General features: G+C 43.4%; 1 protein-coding gene across 8 annotated transcripts in view; it reads left to right on the forward strand.

The window, feature by feature from the left end:
* Window positions 1-12,990, forward strand: part of ATP10D (ATPase phospholipid transporting 10D (putative)) — a 100,097-nt gene that overhangs the window by 83,895 nt on the left and 3,212 nt on the right. For 6 of the 8 annotated variants that reach the window (XM_049092932.1, XM_025435810.3, XM_049092931.1 and 3 more), the window contains 4 exons: window positions 386-586; window positions 5,646-5,726; window positions 7,111-7,215; window positions 10,937-11,124. In XM_049092932.1, coding sequence (XP_048948889.1) covers window positions 386-586; window positions 5,646-5,726; window positions 7,111-7,215; window positions 10,937-11,124 — 575 coding nt within the window. Of the gene's footprint in view, window positions 1-385; window positions 587-5,645; window positions 5,727-7,110; window positions 7,216-10,936; window positions 11,125-12,990 lie in introns of those variants that run through there. The other 2 variants (XM_049092934.1, XM_049092936.1) reach the window with 2 other exon arrangements.

Raw genomic sequence — 12,990 nt, forward strand, 5'->3', positions numbered from 1 at the left:
TTAGAATACCGGCTCTGGTACATATTAGCCAGATAACTTTGGGCAGGTTCCTTACCCTCCCTGTGCCTCAGTTTCCTCATCTGTAAAACGGGGCAACGATAATTCCCAAGTTGTTAAGAAGGTTGAACAAATCATTTGTAAAGCTCTTGCAGCAGTGCCGGCATTACACAGTAAGGGGTGTGTGTGTGTGTGTGTGTGTGTCTGTGTGTGTTTTACATGAATAACACGTTTACCCAAAAAAGACAGCAAGGTAAGTAGTGGTCTTGCGTTTTGTGAGCGAGAGAGAGGCCGAGATCACGTAGCTGAGCACGGCAGCCTGTGGCTCGTGCGGTCATGGCACACGTTGCTGTTTCTAAGATGCACATGTTCCTATTTGTGTCCCTAGGCCTATGTGAACCTCCTTTTCTGGTACCAGTTCTTTTGTGGATTTTCAGGAACATCCATGACCGACTACTGGGTTTTGATCTTGTTCAACCTCCTTTTCACTTCCGCGCCTCCTGTCATTTATGGTGTTTTGGAGAAAGATGTGTCTGCAGAGACCCTCATGCAACTGCCTGAACTCTACAAGAGGGGTCAGAAGTCAGAGGTAGGTGCTAAGGTAGAAACGCTTGGATGGACACACATCCGCCGTCAAGCCGGGGCGCTTTCCAGTCAGCTCAGCTCCGGGACTGGGGTGCCTCAGGTCTACATAAAACCATCCGCGTGGTGTGGCTGTTTGAAAAGACCTCTGCTACCACGGCAGGTGTTCAGTTCCTTGCTTCTGAGATGAACGGGGGTAAAAAGATGGAAGGTCTTGGGCACGGATCTGAAGGGAGCTGGCGCCTGGACTTCACAACTCCTGTTGTCCGCTGTTTGCCACCCCTCGCTGTGCCATCTCTTGTGCAAACGACTAAACATTCCCTGTCTCATTTATCTCCACAAAACATTTTCAGGGAGAACCTGGTATTGTACTCATTCTGCAGTGAAGAATCTGAATTTGGGAAAGTCTCACAGCAAAAAAAAAAAAAAAAAAAGGGCAGAGGCAGGATATGGATGGATCCTTCCTAGTCTGGTTTTAAAGCCAAAATGAAATTCTTCAAGTTCTACTGTCACGCGGCAGCGTGGCGTGATCTGAATAGTGTCCTCCCCCTGACTCTACCTACTTGATCCTTCCTCCTATGGGTCTGTGTCTGATAGATCACTGATACCTCTTCCCCCTTTCTCACCTCCTCTCGCTGTCTTCATTCTCTCCAACCTAGAGTATTGTGGGTGCTGATTACTTGGGCTAGCTGTCTCAAAACTCCTAATTGATCTTCTACAAAACTAGTAATAGCTAATGGTAATGGGGCGCTCGTGAGCGTCTCTGTCCTGCCTCCTCTGTGCCAGGCACTGTGCTAAGTGCTTAACATACATAAATCTCCTCCTCAAAGTGACCGTGTGAGTAAGTGGCATCGTTACCCGCACTGGAGACAAGGGCGGCCGGGCCCTGGGAGGTACCTCAGGGATGGCGCCCAGGTCGCAGAGCTGGTGCGTGGTGCCAGTAAACTCTGGGGCTCTAGCACAGGTCATCTACCACATGCCGCGCTGCAGAAAGAACAACTGATGCTATCTTCTACCCCCCAGGCCCCTTCTCGCTTCCACCGTGCTGTCCACCGGCTGAAAATCCAGAATGCTCTCCCAAGGCCAGGAGCCTGTAGACACCTGTGAGTGGGCAAAGCTGGGGTGTCCCCAGATGTAGTCAGATAATATAGACTTGAGAGGAAGACTGTGTTGGTCAGGACTCTCTTAGTTGCAAATGGTAGAAACCAGCCTGAACTGGCTTAACAAAAAAGGGAAATTTTTTGACTCACATGGCTGCCATATATATCCAAGAATCATGACGACAGAACATTGCTATTGTTTCTTTTAAAAAAAAATATTTTATTTATTTATTTGAGAGAAAGAGCACGAGCAGAGCGAGTGGCAGAGGAAGAGGGGGGAGCGGACTCCCCGATGAGCAGGGAGCCCGACATAGATCTTGATCCCAGGACCCCGGGATCATGACCTGAGCTGAAGGCAGATGTTTAACCAACTGGGCCCCACAGGCGCCCCTGGAACACTGCGATTCTTAAAGCACCTCTGAATGCCCTGGTTGGGGCTTGTTGGCCAAGCTCGGGTTGGCCTTTTCCTGTGTTGATCACTGTGACTAGAAAGATCGTTCTCTCGTTGACCAGGCCTGGGACATTTATTATTCCTGAAGACAGAGCTGAATCACACAGACAGGGTTTCCTACACACACACTGTACTCAGACCCACTGTTAGAAATCGGTGTATTGTGCCTCACTCGCTGTTCTAAAGACACTGACCCTGGTCAGTTAGACGTCATGGGTTGTGTTTAGCCTGAGTTTAAATTCTGGTTCTGTGGTGTGTGACCTTGCTAAATTATTTAACTTGCCTGTATTTCTGTTTATTTATGGAGATGATGTGAGGATTAAGTAAGAGAAAAGTTCTGGCCATATTATGCTCTCAATATTGTTATTTTTTTACACACACACACATATACACACACACACACACACACCCGCAGAATTAACTAGAAACTTGAAGACATCTCAAATTTAAAATGTTTTTATTTTCATCAGTTTAACTTTGTTCAGACTTGAAATTCCTTTCCAGGTTGGGGAGTAGCTTAGTGTCCACGGGCACCTGCCACAGCCATCGCAGAGCAGTCACACGTTCGACTTTCAGGGGAGAAGTAGTCCTTGTAATCCCTTAGTATCATCCAGTCCATTCAGATCAAGGAACTAAATGGAGTTTTCCAAGAGGGACCCAGTCTTAAAGTTCAAGGCCAGGATGCAGGAATATGTGGTCAATATGAATGAAGCTTGTCCTGTACTCCAGCCTAAATTAAATTCCAAGTCCATGGGGGAAAGAAAGGTGAGGGGGACCTTCACAGTTTTTTATAGCTGGCATTTTAAAAGCCCATTTGTACGGACTTGTGACTGGTTCTTACCTTGGAAGAGTTGAGGTCACTGATTCCTCCTGTCGAGCCCTGTGATCAGTCCTTTCACACGTTGTTGTATCGAGCCAGCCAGTTTCGTAGCACATGGTGATAGAGGCGGGTTCCCGGCATATGGCTATTGATAGAAGGTCATGGATTTCATTGAGTTTACCTTCCAGAAGAGTTCTCCTTTCTTTGAACTTGGCCTTCAAATGGATTCTGTTTTATGCGTGGGCCATTTCCTGTCTTTAGCATCATGAAATCTACTCTCCAAGGTTGCAGATTCTCTCCCCAAGGAGATGATCAGCAGGGCTGCAGCAGAGGCTCCCTCCAGAGAAGCCATCACCTGTTACCCGTCTCTGCTCACCCACACAGCCACCTTTCCTGGCTTTGACTTCACATGCACATTTTTCCCTCCCAGATTCCAGGAGATCCCATGAGTTTGCCTCTTCAGCCTCTCATTTATCTTTTACCCTCCTTTGCTTTCAAAGCTCCCTTACTCACGTGGCTGTGGAGTAATTATGCTTTTACTTTTTTTTTTTTTGCTCTAGGTTTTTTTGAGCAACTTCTACTCCTCCGGAAGCATGAAGTTACATTTTAGCTTATCCCAGATGGTTCTCTCTTGTCTGGTGGTGTTTTGGTGGCCCCTTTGATGCTACCACATTCTCTTCTGTCATTTGATTGTGCTTCTGCTTAGATTTTCATGGACCTTTGGATGACGAAAGACAGAAGATCCCATCATTTTTAAGGAGGAAATAGTAAAAGAGGACATAGGGAAAAGGAACAATAACAGTATAATAAAAGGAACAATGATAGTAACAGTATTAGAAACAACAAATCCTCATTGCTTTGATTTTCCAGAGAATGAGGAGTTGTTTTTTTTTTTTAAAGGATAGATTTTATATACGATTTCGCTCATATGTGGAATATTAAGAAATAGTGCAAGGGACCATAAGGGAAGGTGGGGCAGCTAAATGGGGAAAAATCAGAGAGGAAAACAAACCATGAGAGACTCTTAACTCTAGGAAACAAACTGAGGGTTGCTGGAGGGGTGGTGGGTGGAGGGATGGGGTAACTGGGTGACGGGCATTAAGGAGGGCACGTGATGAGATGCATGCTGGGGGTTATATGCAGCTGATGAATTATTGAAAACTACGTCAGAAACTAATGATGTACGATATGTTGGCAAACAATTTAAATTTTAAAATGATTGATTTTAAAATTCTAAATAGAGTCTGTTGAAGAATAGAAAAACGTGTATAGACAATTTGTATATTTACAAAACTTTGTTAGTTAGGAGGCAATTGGTTATTTTCAAGGATATTTCATCCTTTTCACATTTGTAGGGAAATAAGATTGAGAATACGTAAAGAAAAGAGAAGACTAGCTCAGAGATATAAGACTTGCAATTTTTGTCCATGGCAGACATCACTAATAAACCAGAGCACTTTGTTGTTCCTCTTGGGTCTGAATTCAGCCTCCGAGTCCTGCACACACACCAACATTCAATCAGAGGTGGCTCTTGTTTGAAAACCTGTTTTCAGTCACTTGAATTTGATATGTCTCTACTTGAACTTGGTCTTTCTTTCTATAATAAACTTTTGGTTAAAAGTGGTTTAGCACATGAAAAGTTAAATAGGAATTACTTATTGACTCAACAAATATTTATTGAGTCGTTATGTACCAGGTACTGTTTCATTCACTTGAATACAAAAATCAAAGCCCCACTGTATAAAGTTTGCATTCTGTTGAGAACCAGAAAATCCTTAGGTAAACAATGTTATTTCCAGAGGTGATAAGAGACTTCTAAGGATGCCATGGTAGTAAGTGACGGGGTGGGTATAACTTTTAGACTGGTCTGGGAGTGCCTCAGTGAGATGATACTGAGCTAGGATGTGAATAATGAAGAACTAGTCACATGGGATGTCCAGGGCAGAGAGAATCCTGGCAGAAGAGAGAGGGGCACAGGTGAAATCCCAAGGAAAGAATGGGTCTGGCAAGGTTGGAAAATAGAAGGTGCTTGTGGCAGGATCATAATGAATGAGAGATAACAATGGTAGGGTGGGACCCTGGAGAGCAAGGGGTCCAGTATAATGTCCTGTCCCCTCCAGGACATTACAGGCCATGGGAAGGAACTTGTATTGGGAATGCAGTGGGAAGTCATCGGAGGCATTGGAGGGGGTCAGTTTGATTAATTAGGGAGATGGTATAACCTGATTTATAGTTTTTAAAAGCCATCCAACTGCTGTGGAAGATTGGATCACGGAAAGGAGAAGAAGCAAAGAAGCCAGTTAGGCGATTATTCAGTCATGCATAAAGTTGATGGTGAATGAGAATGGAGATAGAAGTAGATGAATTTGGAGACATTTTTGAAACAGCACCTGATCAATAGGAAATGGGAATTTAGTACCACTTTTCCTTTCTCAAGTAGATTTAAGGTTGATCCATTGATAAAAGTGACATAATTTGAAGAGTTACTTCCTGGGTTTTTTTCACTGATTAGTCAACTTCACACCTTACTCTTCTTCCACTCTTTGCAAAGCCCACCTAGTTTGTGAGTGAGAAAACAAAGGAATGCAGTCTTCTTTTCAAAGAAGCGAAAATAATTATTCACTTGTGTTGTTCCTTGACTCTGCTTTGACCCTTATTAATCTTGGTCCCTCCACCATATCTGCTTCCTTTTCAGGCATACTTACCCCTTACCTTCTGGATCACCTTGTTGGATGCCTTTTATCAAAGCCTGGTCTGCTTCTTTATGCCTTACTACGTGAGTCCTTATTCACTCAAAGTGTGTGTTAACTAATGAATCAATGGTGTTTCTTTGTTGCCAGTATCAGCATATAGAACGGATATATTAGGGTAGCTTGCTCAGATAATCAAGTTGATTATTAACTGACTAAATTATAATGTCCTCCACCAAACATGTTAGACAATGGATTAAATTTGGACAGAAGTACATAGCTGATTCCTCTTGAGTCTCTGTTCTAGCCCTGTACTGCTTGATAATTTTTGTAAATGACTTGAATAAAATTGAGAGTCCAGGCATATAATGAGAGGAGTCAAAATCATAGAAAGTCGATATGAAATCTATTATTAGTGCTGGGCAAATTCTACTAGGATGATATTCATAGTATTAAATTTAACTTCTTATAAACAGTCTCTCTAAAAAGCCTATTTTATAGGTGAAGGATAGAAGAAATGCGCCTAAGCAAAAGTATAAAAACTAATTTTAAAATTCAGGCCAACACCAAGCACCAAGCAGCATGATACAATGGCCTACTCCTAGATACACTCCTATCCAGGAGAAAACACTAGTTTGATTATGGATTGGAGTTAACAAAAACACAATATTAAGAATGAAAAAAATTATAGTCTTCAAGTTAACAACTTCTGTTCTTTAGTTCCTTCTTTAAATAAAATGCCTTGAGTTTGCCCAGCTAGCATATTCTGAATAATACATTTCAAGAGGAATACAAATGAGGCACTCTGAGGGTAAGCAGGAGAGAGTGAGTAGAATTGCAGAAGGTCAGAAAATTGTCATTAGAAGAATACTTGAAGAACTTGAAGACATACACGTAGGAGAGGAGGGGATGTTTACTTAGCAGAGATATACACTCAGGATAGCCTTTTTTGAGAGAGAATGAATGAATGAATGAATGAACACACGCACAAGCAGAGAGAGAGAATCCCAAGCTGACTCCACACTAAACATAGAGCCCAGTATGGGGCTTGATCCCAGGACCCTGATATCATGACCTGAGCTGAAAAAGAGTCGGACTCTGAACCAACTGAGCCACTCAGGCGTCCCTCAGGATAGCCTTAATAGCTGCCTCAGAGGTTTGCAGCTCTGTTAAACCAGACATATTTGATATTATTCTCTACGTCGAAGGCAGAAGTGTAAGTAAAAAAGTGTAATTCATCCAGGAGGATGAATTATGACTCAGGATAAAGAGGCATTCCAACTGAAAAGTTCAAATATTAGATGGCCTAGGAGTCAGTTTCTCTTTTGGAAATATTCACATTTATCCTAACTGACCCATTATTAGGAACATTGAAGAAGGAACTACCTCAACTAAACTATAAAGGGATGATACTCAGACCACTGAGTGTACAACTCTCCCAGATCACCGCCTGTTGTCCTCTCTTTGTAGACCTACCAGGGCTCAGACATTGACATCTTTACATTCGGAAACCCCCTGAACACGGCTGCTCTGTTCATCATTATCCTCCACCTTGTGATTGAAAGCAAGAGTTTGGTGAGTGGTTTTCCTGCCTCTGAAGTAGCCTGAAACTGTGCTTGTGGAAATGTCTTCTGTTAGCGGTGACTCTGCTAAACCCTTCATGCCTAGAAGACACATGGTAACGAGAAGTATAATGATGCCAAGTAAGAAGGATGATTCATGGCTACTCTTGTTGATTGCTGAGTGCCGTTATGTTGAGGTTGATGTATAGCCAGGGAAAGTGGAAAATGCCTACCTGGTCCCCTTGGTGGTATCCATGGGGGGATGGTTCATGGAGGCAAGAGTCAAGCTGGAGAAACAGTTACCTTTCAGTGACCAGCATTCTTCAAGATCATGCTGATGTCACTCGACTAAAAAGAGATGTCGTGTCATAATTCTGGTATACTGACTTTAGTAAGTGATGATTTTTTTTTTTTTTTTTTAGTAAGTGATGATTTTATCACAAAATTTCTCATGTTACAAAAAAAAAAAAAGTTTTCTTACCTCCGGAATTTTTACCATTCATTTAAATCTAGGTCTTTTTTTTTTAATCTTAGTTGCTAATTTAATGAGAAAGTTAATTCTTTTCATCAAAATGATTGTACAGTAGCTCTCTGCAGCAAAGCTAATGTGTAGGATTCAGATAGTGAGAGCTCTGTGATAAACCTTCCTCTGCAGATGCAGAACATCCCACCCATCTCTGGAGAGTAAACCACTTCTGTGATTACTTCTACCTGTCACTCATTTCTGTTGGCATTGGCTTTGCTATCGTCTATGTCACTTGCGGGACTACTGCTACAGCCTCCTTAGACTTCCCACCTATCTCTACTTTCGATTCCTCCAGCTGTTTCTACAAAAGAACCAGAATCCTCCTTTTGAAACACAAATCATACCTTGTCCCTGTCCTTTGGGTAAAACCCTTACTGATTTTCCACTGTACTTGAAATAACATTGAAAAGCCCTAATAAGATGGCCTACAAGACTTCATGCAGTGATGCCTCTACTTTTCCCTCCAATCACATTTCCACTTATTCATTGATCGGAGCCACATTGTCCTTCCTTCAGTGGTTCAGATACAGTGAGCTTGTTACCACGTCAGGTCCTTAGCATTCACCATATCTTCTGAGGAGAATATTCTCACTCTTCCCGTGGTCCCTTGCTCTTTACCCGGCTTACATACTATTTTAGGTCTCAGCAGAAATGCTGCTTCCTCTAAGAGGCTTTCCCTAAGCCTCTATTTTTTCATACCATCCTCATGTTTTCCTTCATCACAATAATAATAATTTCTTATTATTCATCAGTCATGTGATTATCTGATTCATGTTTATCTTCTGCATTAGGCTATAATCTCTGTGACGGGCAGGGTTCATTTTTCTTGTGTTGACCACCATATACCAGAATCTAGGACCAGACTGTACACAGTAGGTGCTCAGAAATGTTTGAGTGGATAAACAAATGATTAAACGACTAACCAGTATTCGGGGGTATGTTTACCATCTTGGTAGTGAATGCGTTTCAAACAGAGCTGAATGAGGTTATAGTTTAAATTTTATGTGTTGTTACACTATAAAATTATAGTAATTTTTAAAGCATAATAGTTTCTAAGGAACGTTTTTTACATCACTTGCTTTGCTTATAACCTGCCCTCATCAAACTGTATGAGCCTAAAAGTATAGTAAAAAGTTAATATCTGAAAATACCAGGGAGGGAGAGTAAAGGGAATTCTAGAACCAAAATATTTGGCGTTGTCTTAATATCTGTTTGATTTCATTTTTAAACAATTTTGTAGGCACTTTTGGTTACTACCTTAGGCATTGTCATCAGTCCTGACATTTAGGAGCGCTCCAAAGGGCCTAATGCATCAGTGTATCCGTTTGGGTTCACTGGTTATGAGCAAAAGCGACCTGAGCAAATAGAAAAGTTATTAAAAATATATTGAAGAACCACAGTCAAACGAAACAAAACAAAACCTCCTTGAGCAACCAGAGTGGTTCCAGACGTCCAGGGAACAGGCTAATGGACAGGCCTGCTCTGTCCTGCTCTGAATTGATTGCAGTCCTTCTCTTTCTGTTCTTGCCTCATTGTGCCCCGAGTTTAGTCCCTGGAGCCAGAATTCTGTTTCCTTAGCTTCAGCCCTGGGCTTTAGCTAGAGGCAGGATGTTGTGGCAAGACGGCACAGGCCGGGTATCTGTGCTAAGGAGGAGAGCGAGAGCCAGGTGCCAAGGCCAAAGGTGTCCGCTGTAGAAAGGACATGTAATTAAACCCCTTTTCTCTGAAGGGCCCTCGTCAGTAAGAGTCCGCCTGAGACCCTGGAGCAGCTTCCCTTCCTGCTCTGGCTCCTCATCTCATTGGCACCTCCCACCCCTCTCTTGACTCTGTCTCAATTTGTGTTGAGCACCAGCTCCCCCAAGCTGCTAGCTAACTTGCCAAAAGCTCATCTGAAGAAAGGAAAAAAAAATCAGGCAATAGGGTTCAATGAGACGGGAAGACATTTGAGAAGGAAAAAAAATAGCAGATCATTGTGTAAGAGGCAGGATCATGATCATCAGGATTTAGCCAATATTTTCTGAGCGGTTTGTTCGTTTGCAAAAAAAAAAAGTCTTTGTGACCCCTGTGATCTTCCATGGGGAAATCCTTTGCAAGGTTAAGGGGGAAAAGGAGAGAATTGGAACTTGCTTGAAAATTGTAGCCTTAGGAGATATTAATAAAGGCCCTGCTTCCCCCAGAAGAGCATGCCATATTCCACTAGGACACACACCACGAGATCAGGGGGTGCTGTCCCCTGCACTGAAGAGCACTGAGGGCTGCATAACCTGAAGGTGATGCGCTTTCACACCTAGAATTACGTCAGTTTCCCTTTGTGACCAACGTCAGACTCTAGACTCAGCACTCCTGTGACAGGTCATGGCGAGAATGCATTTAAGGTGGTGATCTGCTTTTCTTCCTAAATGAAGTTACTTAAATAGTAAGGCAGTTTAAGAAACCTTCCAAGCTATACGCAGATAGGAAGGTGGTAGGTTAAGGTGTGATACACAAGATTTCTTTCTTGCTCATACAAAGTTAGCTAAGGTTCCAGATAACTCAGAGTGGTTGTCGTCGGAGGGGGCAGCTCAGTGCCCCAGGCTGTGTCTTGTAGCTTTACCATCTGGAATTATTCCCCAGGATGAATGTCTCAGTCAACACGGATGGGAAGGAGACGGTGTGGAAAATTGCACACCAACTCCTCTGTGCCTCTAACCTGGATGTTTTCCATATTCCTTCCATTCGCATTTCATTGGTCAAAGCCATGACCAGGATATGTGGCCATGCTTTATATCTAGGGGGTGAGCAAATGCAATCCTTCCAGATGCTCACAGTGGGAAGAAATTAGAATATCCATGAGGAACAGTAACGTCTACCAGCCATGTGAATGGGTAAAGTTTGAGGACTGGAGTATTACCTTAATGAAGAAACAGACCAATTGGTAGTCGACTGTATTAAAAAATAATAAGAGAATCCAAACATCTCACGGTGCATGAACAATATAAAATAGAACGGTCATCGAATTAACCTTTTGGCATTTGACTTAGTTTTACAGAATTTAAACAGTGATACAAGCTACTCATGAAAGGTGTTCTTATCTCTTTGGTATTTTGTGTTTTGTTCACGGAGGTTCATGACACCATTCATTCATTGCTTAGACACGTTGTCTCATCGAGGGGGCAGATTTCCTGCAGATGCAGAGCCCTCAGCGAGAGAGTGTTTTCCTGTCTTGCAGACCTGGATCCACATGCTGGTGATTGTTGGTAGCATCTTGTCTTATCTTGTCTTTGCCTTGGTTTTCGGAGCCATGTGTGTAACTTGCAACCCACCATCCAACCCCTACTGGATCATGCAGGAGCACATGCTGGATCCGGTCTTCTACTTGGTTTGTGTCCTCACAACCTGCGTCGCCCTTCTGCCCAGGTATGGTGTTTCCCCATCAAGAGAGGACGTGAAATCACAGGCTTAGAATTCTTCAAGCAGCTGCTGAGAATGGGTGGCAGACCGTCCTTTTCACTGATAGCAGAGAAAACATTGGTTTTATCTCTTTTTTACCAGAGAACGGATCTGGTTTAAGCAAACGGGAAGAGTCCTTTTCACTCTCATGGAAAATTCTCATCTGGTTGCCATGCCCCAAAGATAGGGCAGCCTCACCCACAGGGTTAGATGAGGATCCTTCCCTCTGACTTTTTGTTCAGCTAACTCCCACGGGTGCTGCCCTCCTCTGCATGACTGGAGATGACTCACCCTCAGTGCATCCCTGCCTGCAGGAAGGAGAAGGAGAGCAAAGAGAGCGCAAGCAGCTTTCCTCTTTTGTGTTTTTGTTTTGCTTTGTTTTTAATTTGTGATGGCATGACTCAGGAGTTGCACATCCTTGCTCATTTCCCATTAACTAGGACCTCAGTGTGTAGGCTGTGAGTGGCTAAAGTCTAAGGGTTTCTAAAAGAAAAAACAAAACAAAACAGGAGCATGTGTACCAAGGGACAAGTAGCGGCCTCTATATGACCTTATAAACACTGGAAACGTCCCTCTTGTATCTGAGTCCAGTTCTCTTTCCCATTTTAGTTTAACTTGAATTTCTAATATGGTCCAGGATGGAAATGGCTAAGAAGTATGCGTGGGCTTTTAATCTATGGCTCTGTCTCTTTCTGTTTGTTATAAAATCCATCTGTTTAGCTGGAAACACCTTGCAGCGTCATTGTTCTGCCTTTTAAGACATGATAGGAGAGTCAAAATGGTGATCATAGGTTATTCTCTAACAGAGTCGACGAACTGGCTCACAGGCCAGATCTGGCCCTCTGCCTGTTTTTTTTTTTTTAAAGATTTATTTATTTATTCATGAGAGACACAGATTGAGAGGAGAGGCAGAGACATAGGCAGAGGGAGAAGCAGGCTCCTCACAGGGAGCCCGATGCGGGACTTGATCCCGGATCCGGGGATCCCGACCTGAGCCAAAGGCAGGCGCCCAACTGCTGAGCCACCCAGGCATCCCCCTCTGCCTGTTTTTAAAAGTAAGTAAAATTGTATCGGCACGGAGACACACTAACTCATGTGCTGTCTGCGGCTGATTTTGCACTGCACCCGCAGACCTGAATGGTTCCAGAGCCCGAACCATTGTCTTGCTCGCAGACCCCAAACTACTACTGTCTGGCCCACTGGAGGAAAGTTCGCCAGCCACCCCCAGTTTGTAACACCATCCTAAGACCCAGCGGGCACGCTCCCTTTGTTACTGATGGGCGTGCCTTCTAGAAACGTAGAAGGAAAACCCACTGGAGTCCTTCTGTGGTGTTTATGGTTGTGTACGTAACAACACCCCTGCCAAACTGAGATGCTTTACACTACTCACTGTTATTACCAGCTTCTAAATTAACAACAAGATGAACTTGTAGAACTCATGAAGAAACAAGTCCTCTAGAGTTCTATAGTTTCACTGAAAAAAAAAAAAAAACCCTCGAGAGCATTAACAGTACAATTCTTATACTGTTGTGGCAGGCTGGAAAGAAATGACCCCCTCAAACGTATCTGTAATCCCTGGAGCCTGTGAATGTTCTGGATTTTGCTCCTGCAACGTGATTAAGTTAGGGATCTTGAGATGGGAAGATGATCCTCTATTATCTGGTGGTCTCGAAACACCATCCTTGAGAGAGGGGGTTGGGGGCAGAGGACGATTTGACACAGACCACAGTGGCAGAGATTCCGTGGCCACGAGCTAAGGAAAGCCAGCAGTTGGCAGCTTGAGGAGGCAAGGAACGGATTGTCCTCGGAGCCTGCGGAACGTGCATGGCCTTT

This window comes from Canis lupus, chromosome 13 (genome assembly GCF_003254725.2).
Source record: "Canis lupus dingo isolate Sandy chromosome 13, ASM325472v2, whole genome shotgun sequence".
NCBI lineage: Eukaryota > Metazoa > Chordata > Mammalia > Carnivora > Canidae > Canis > Canis lupus.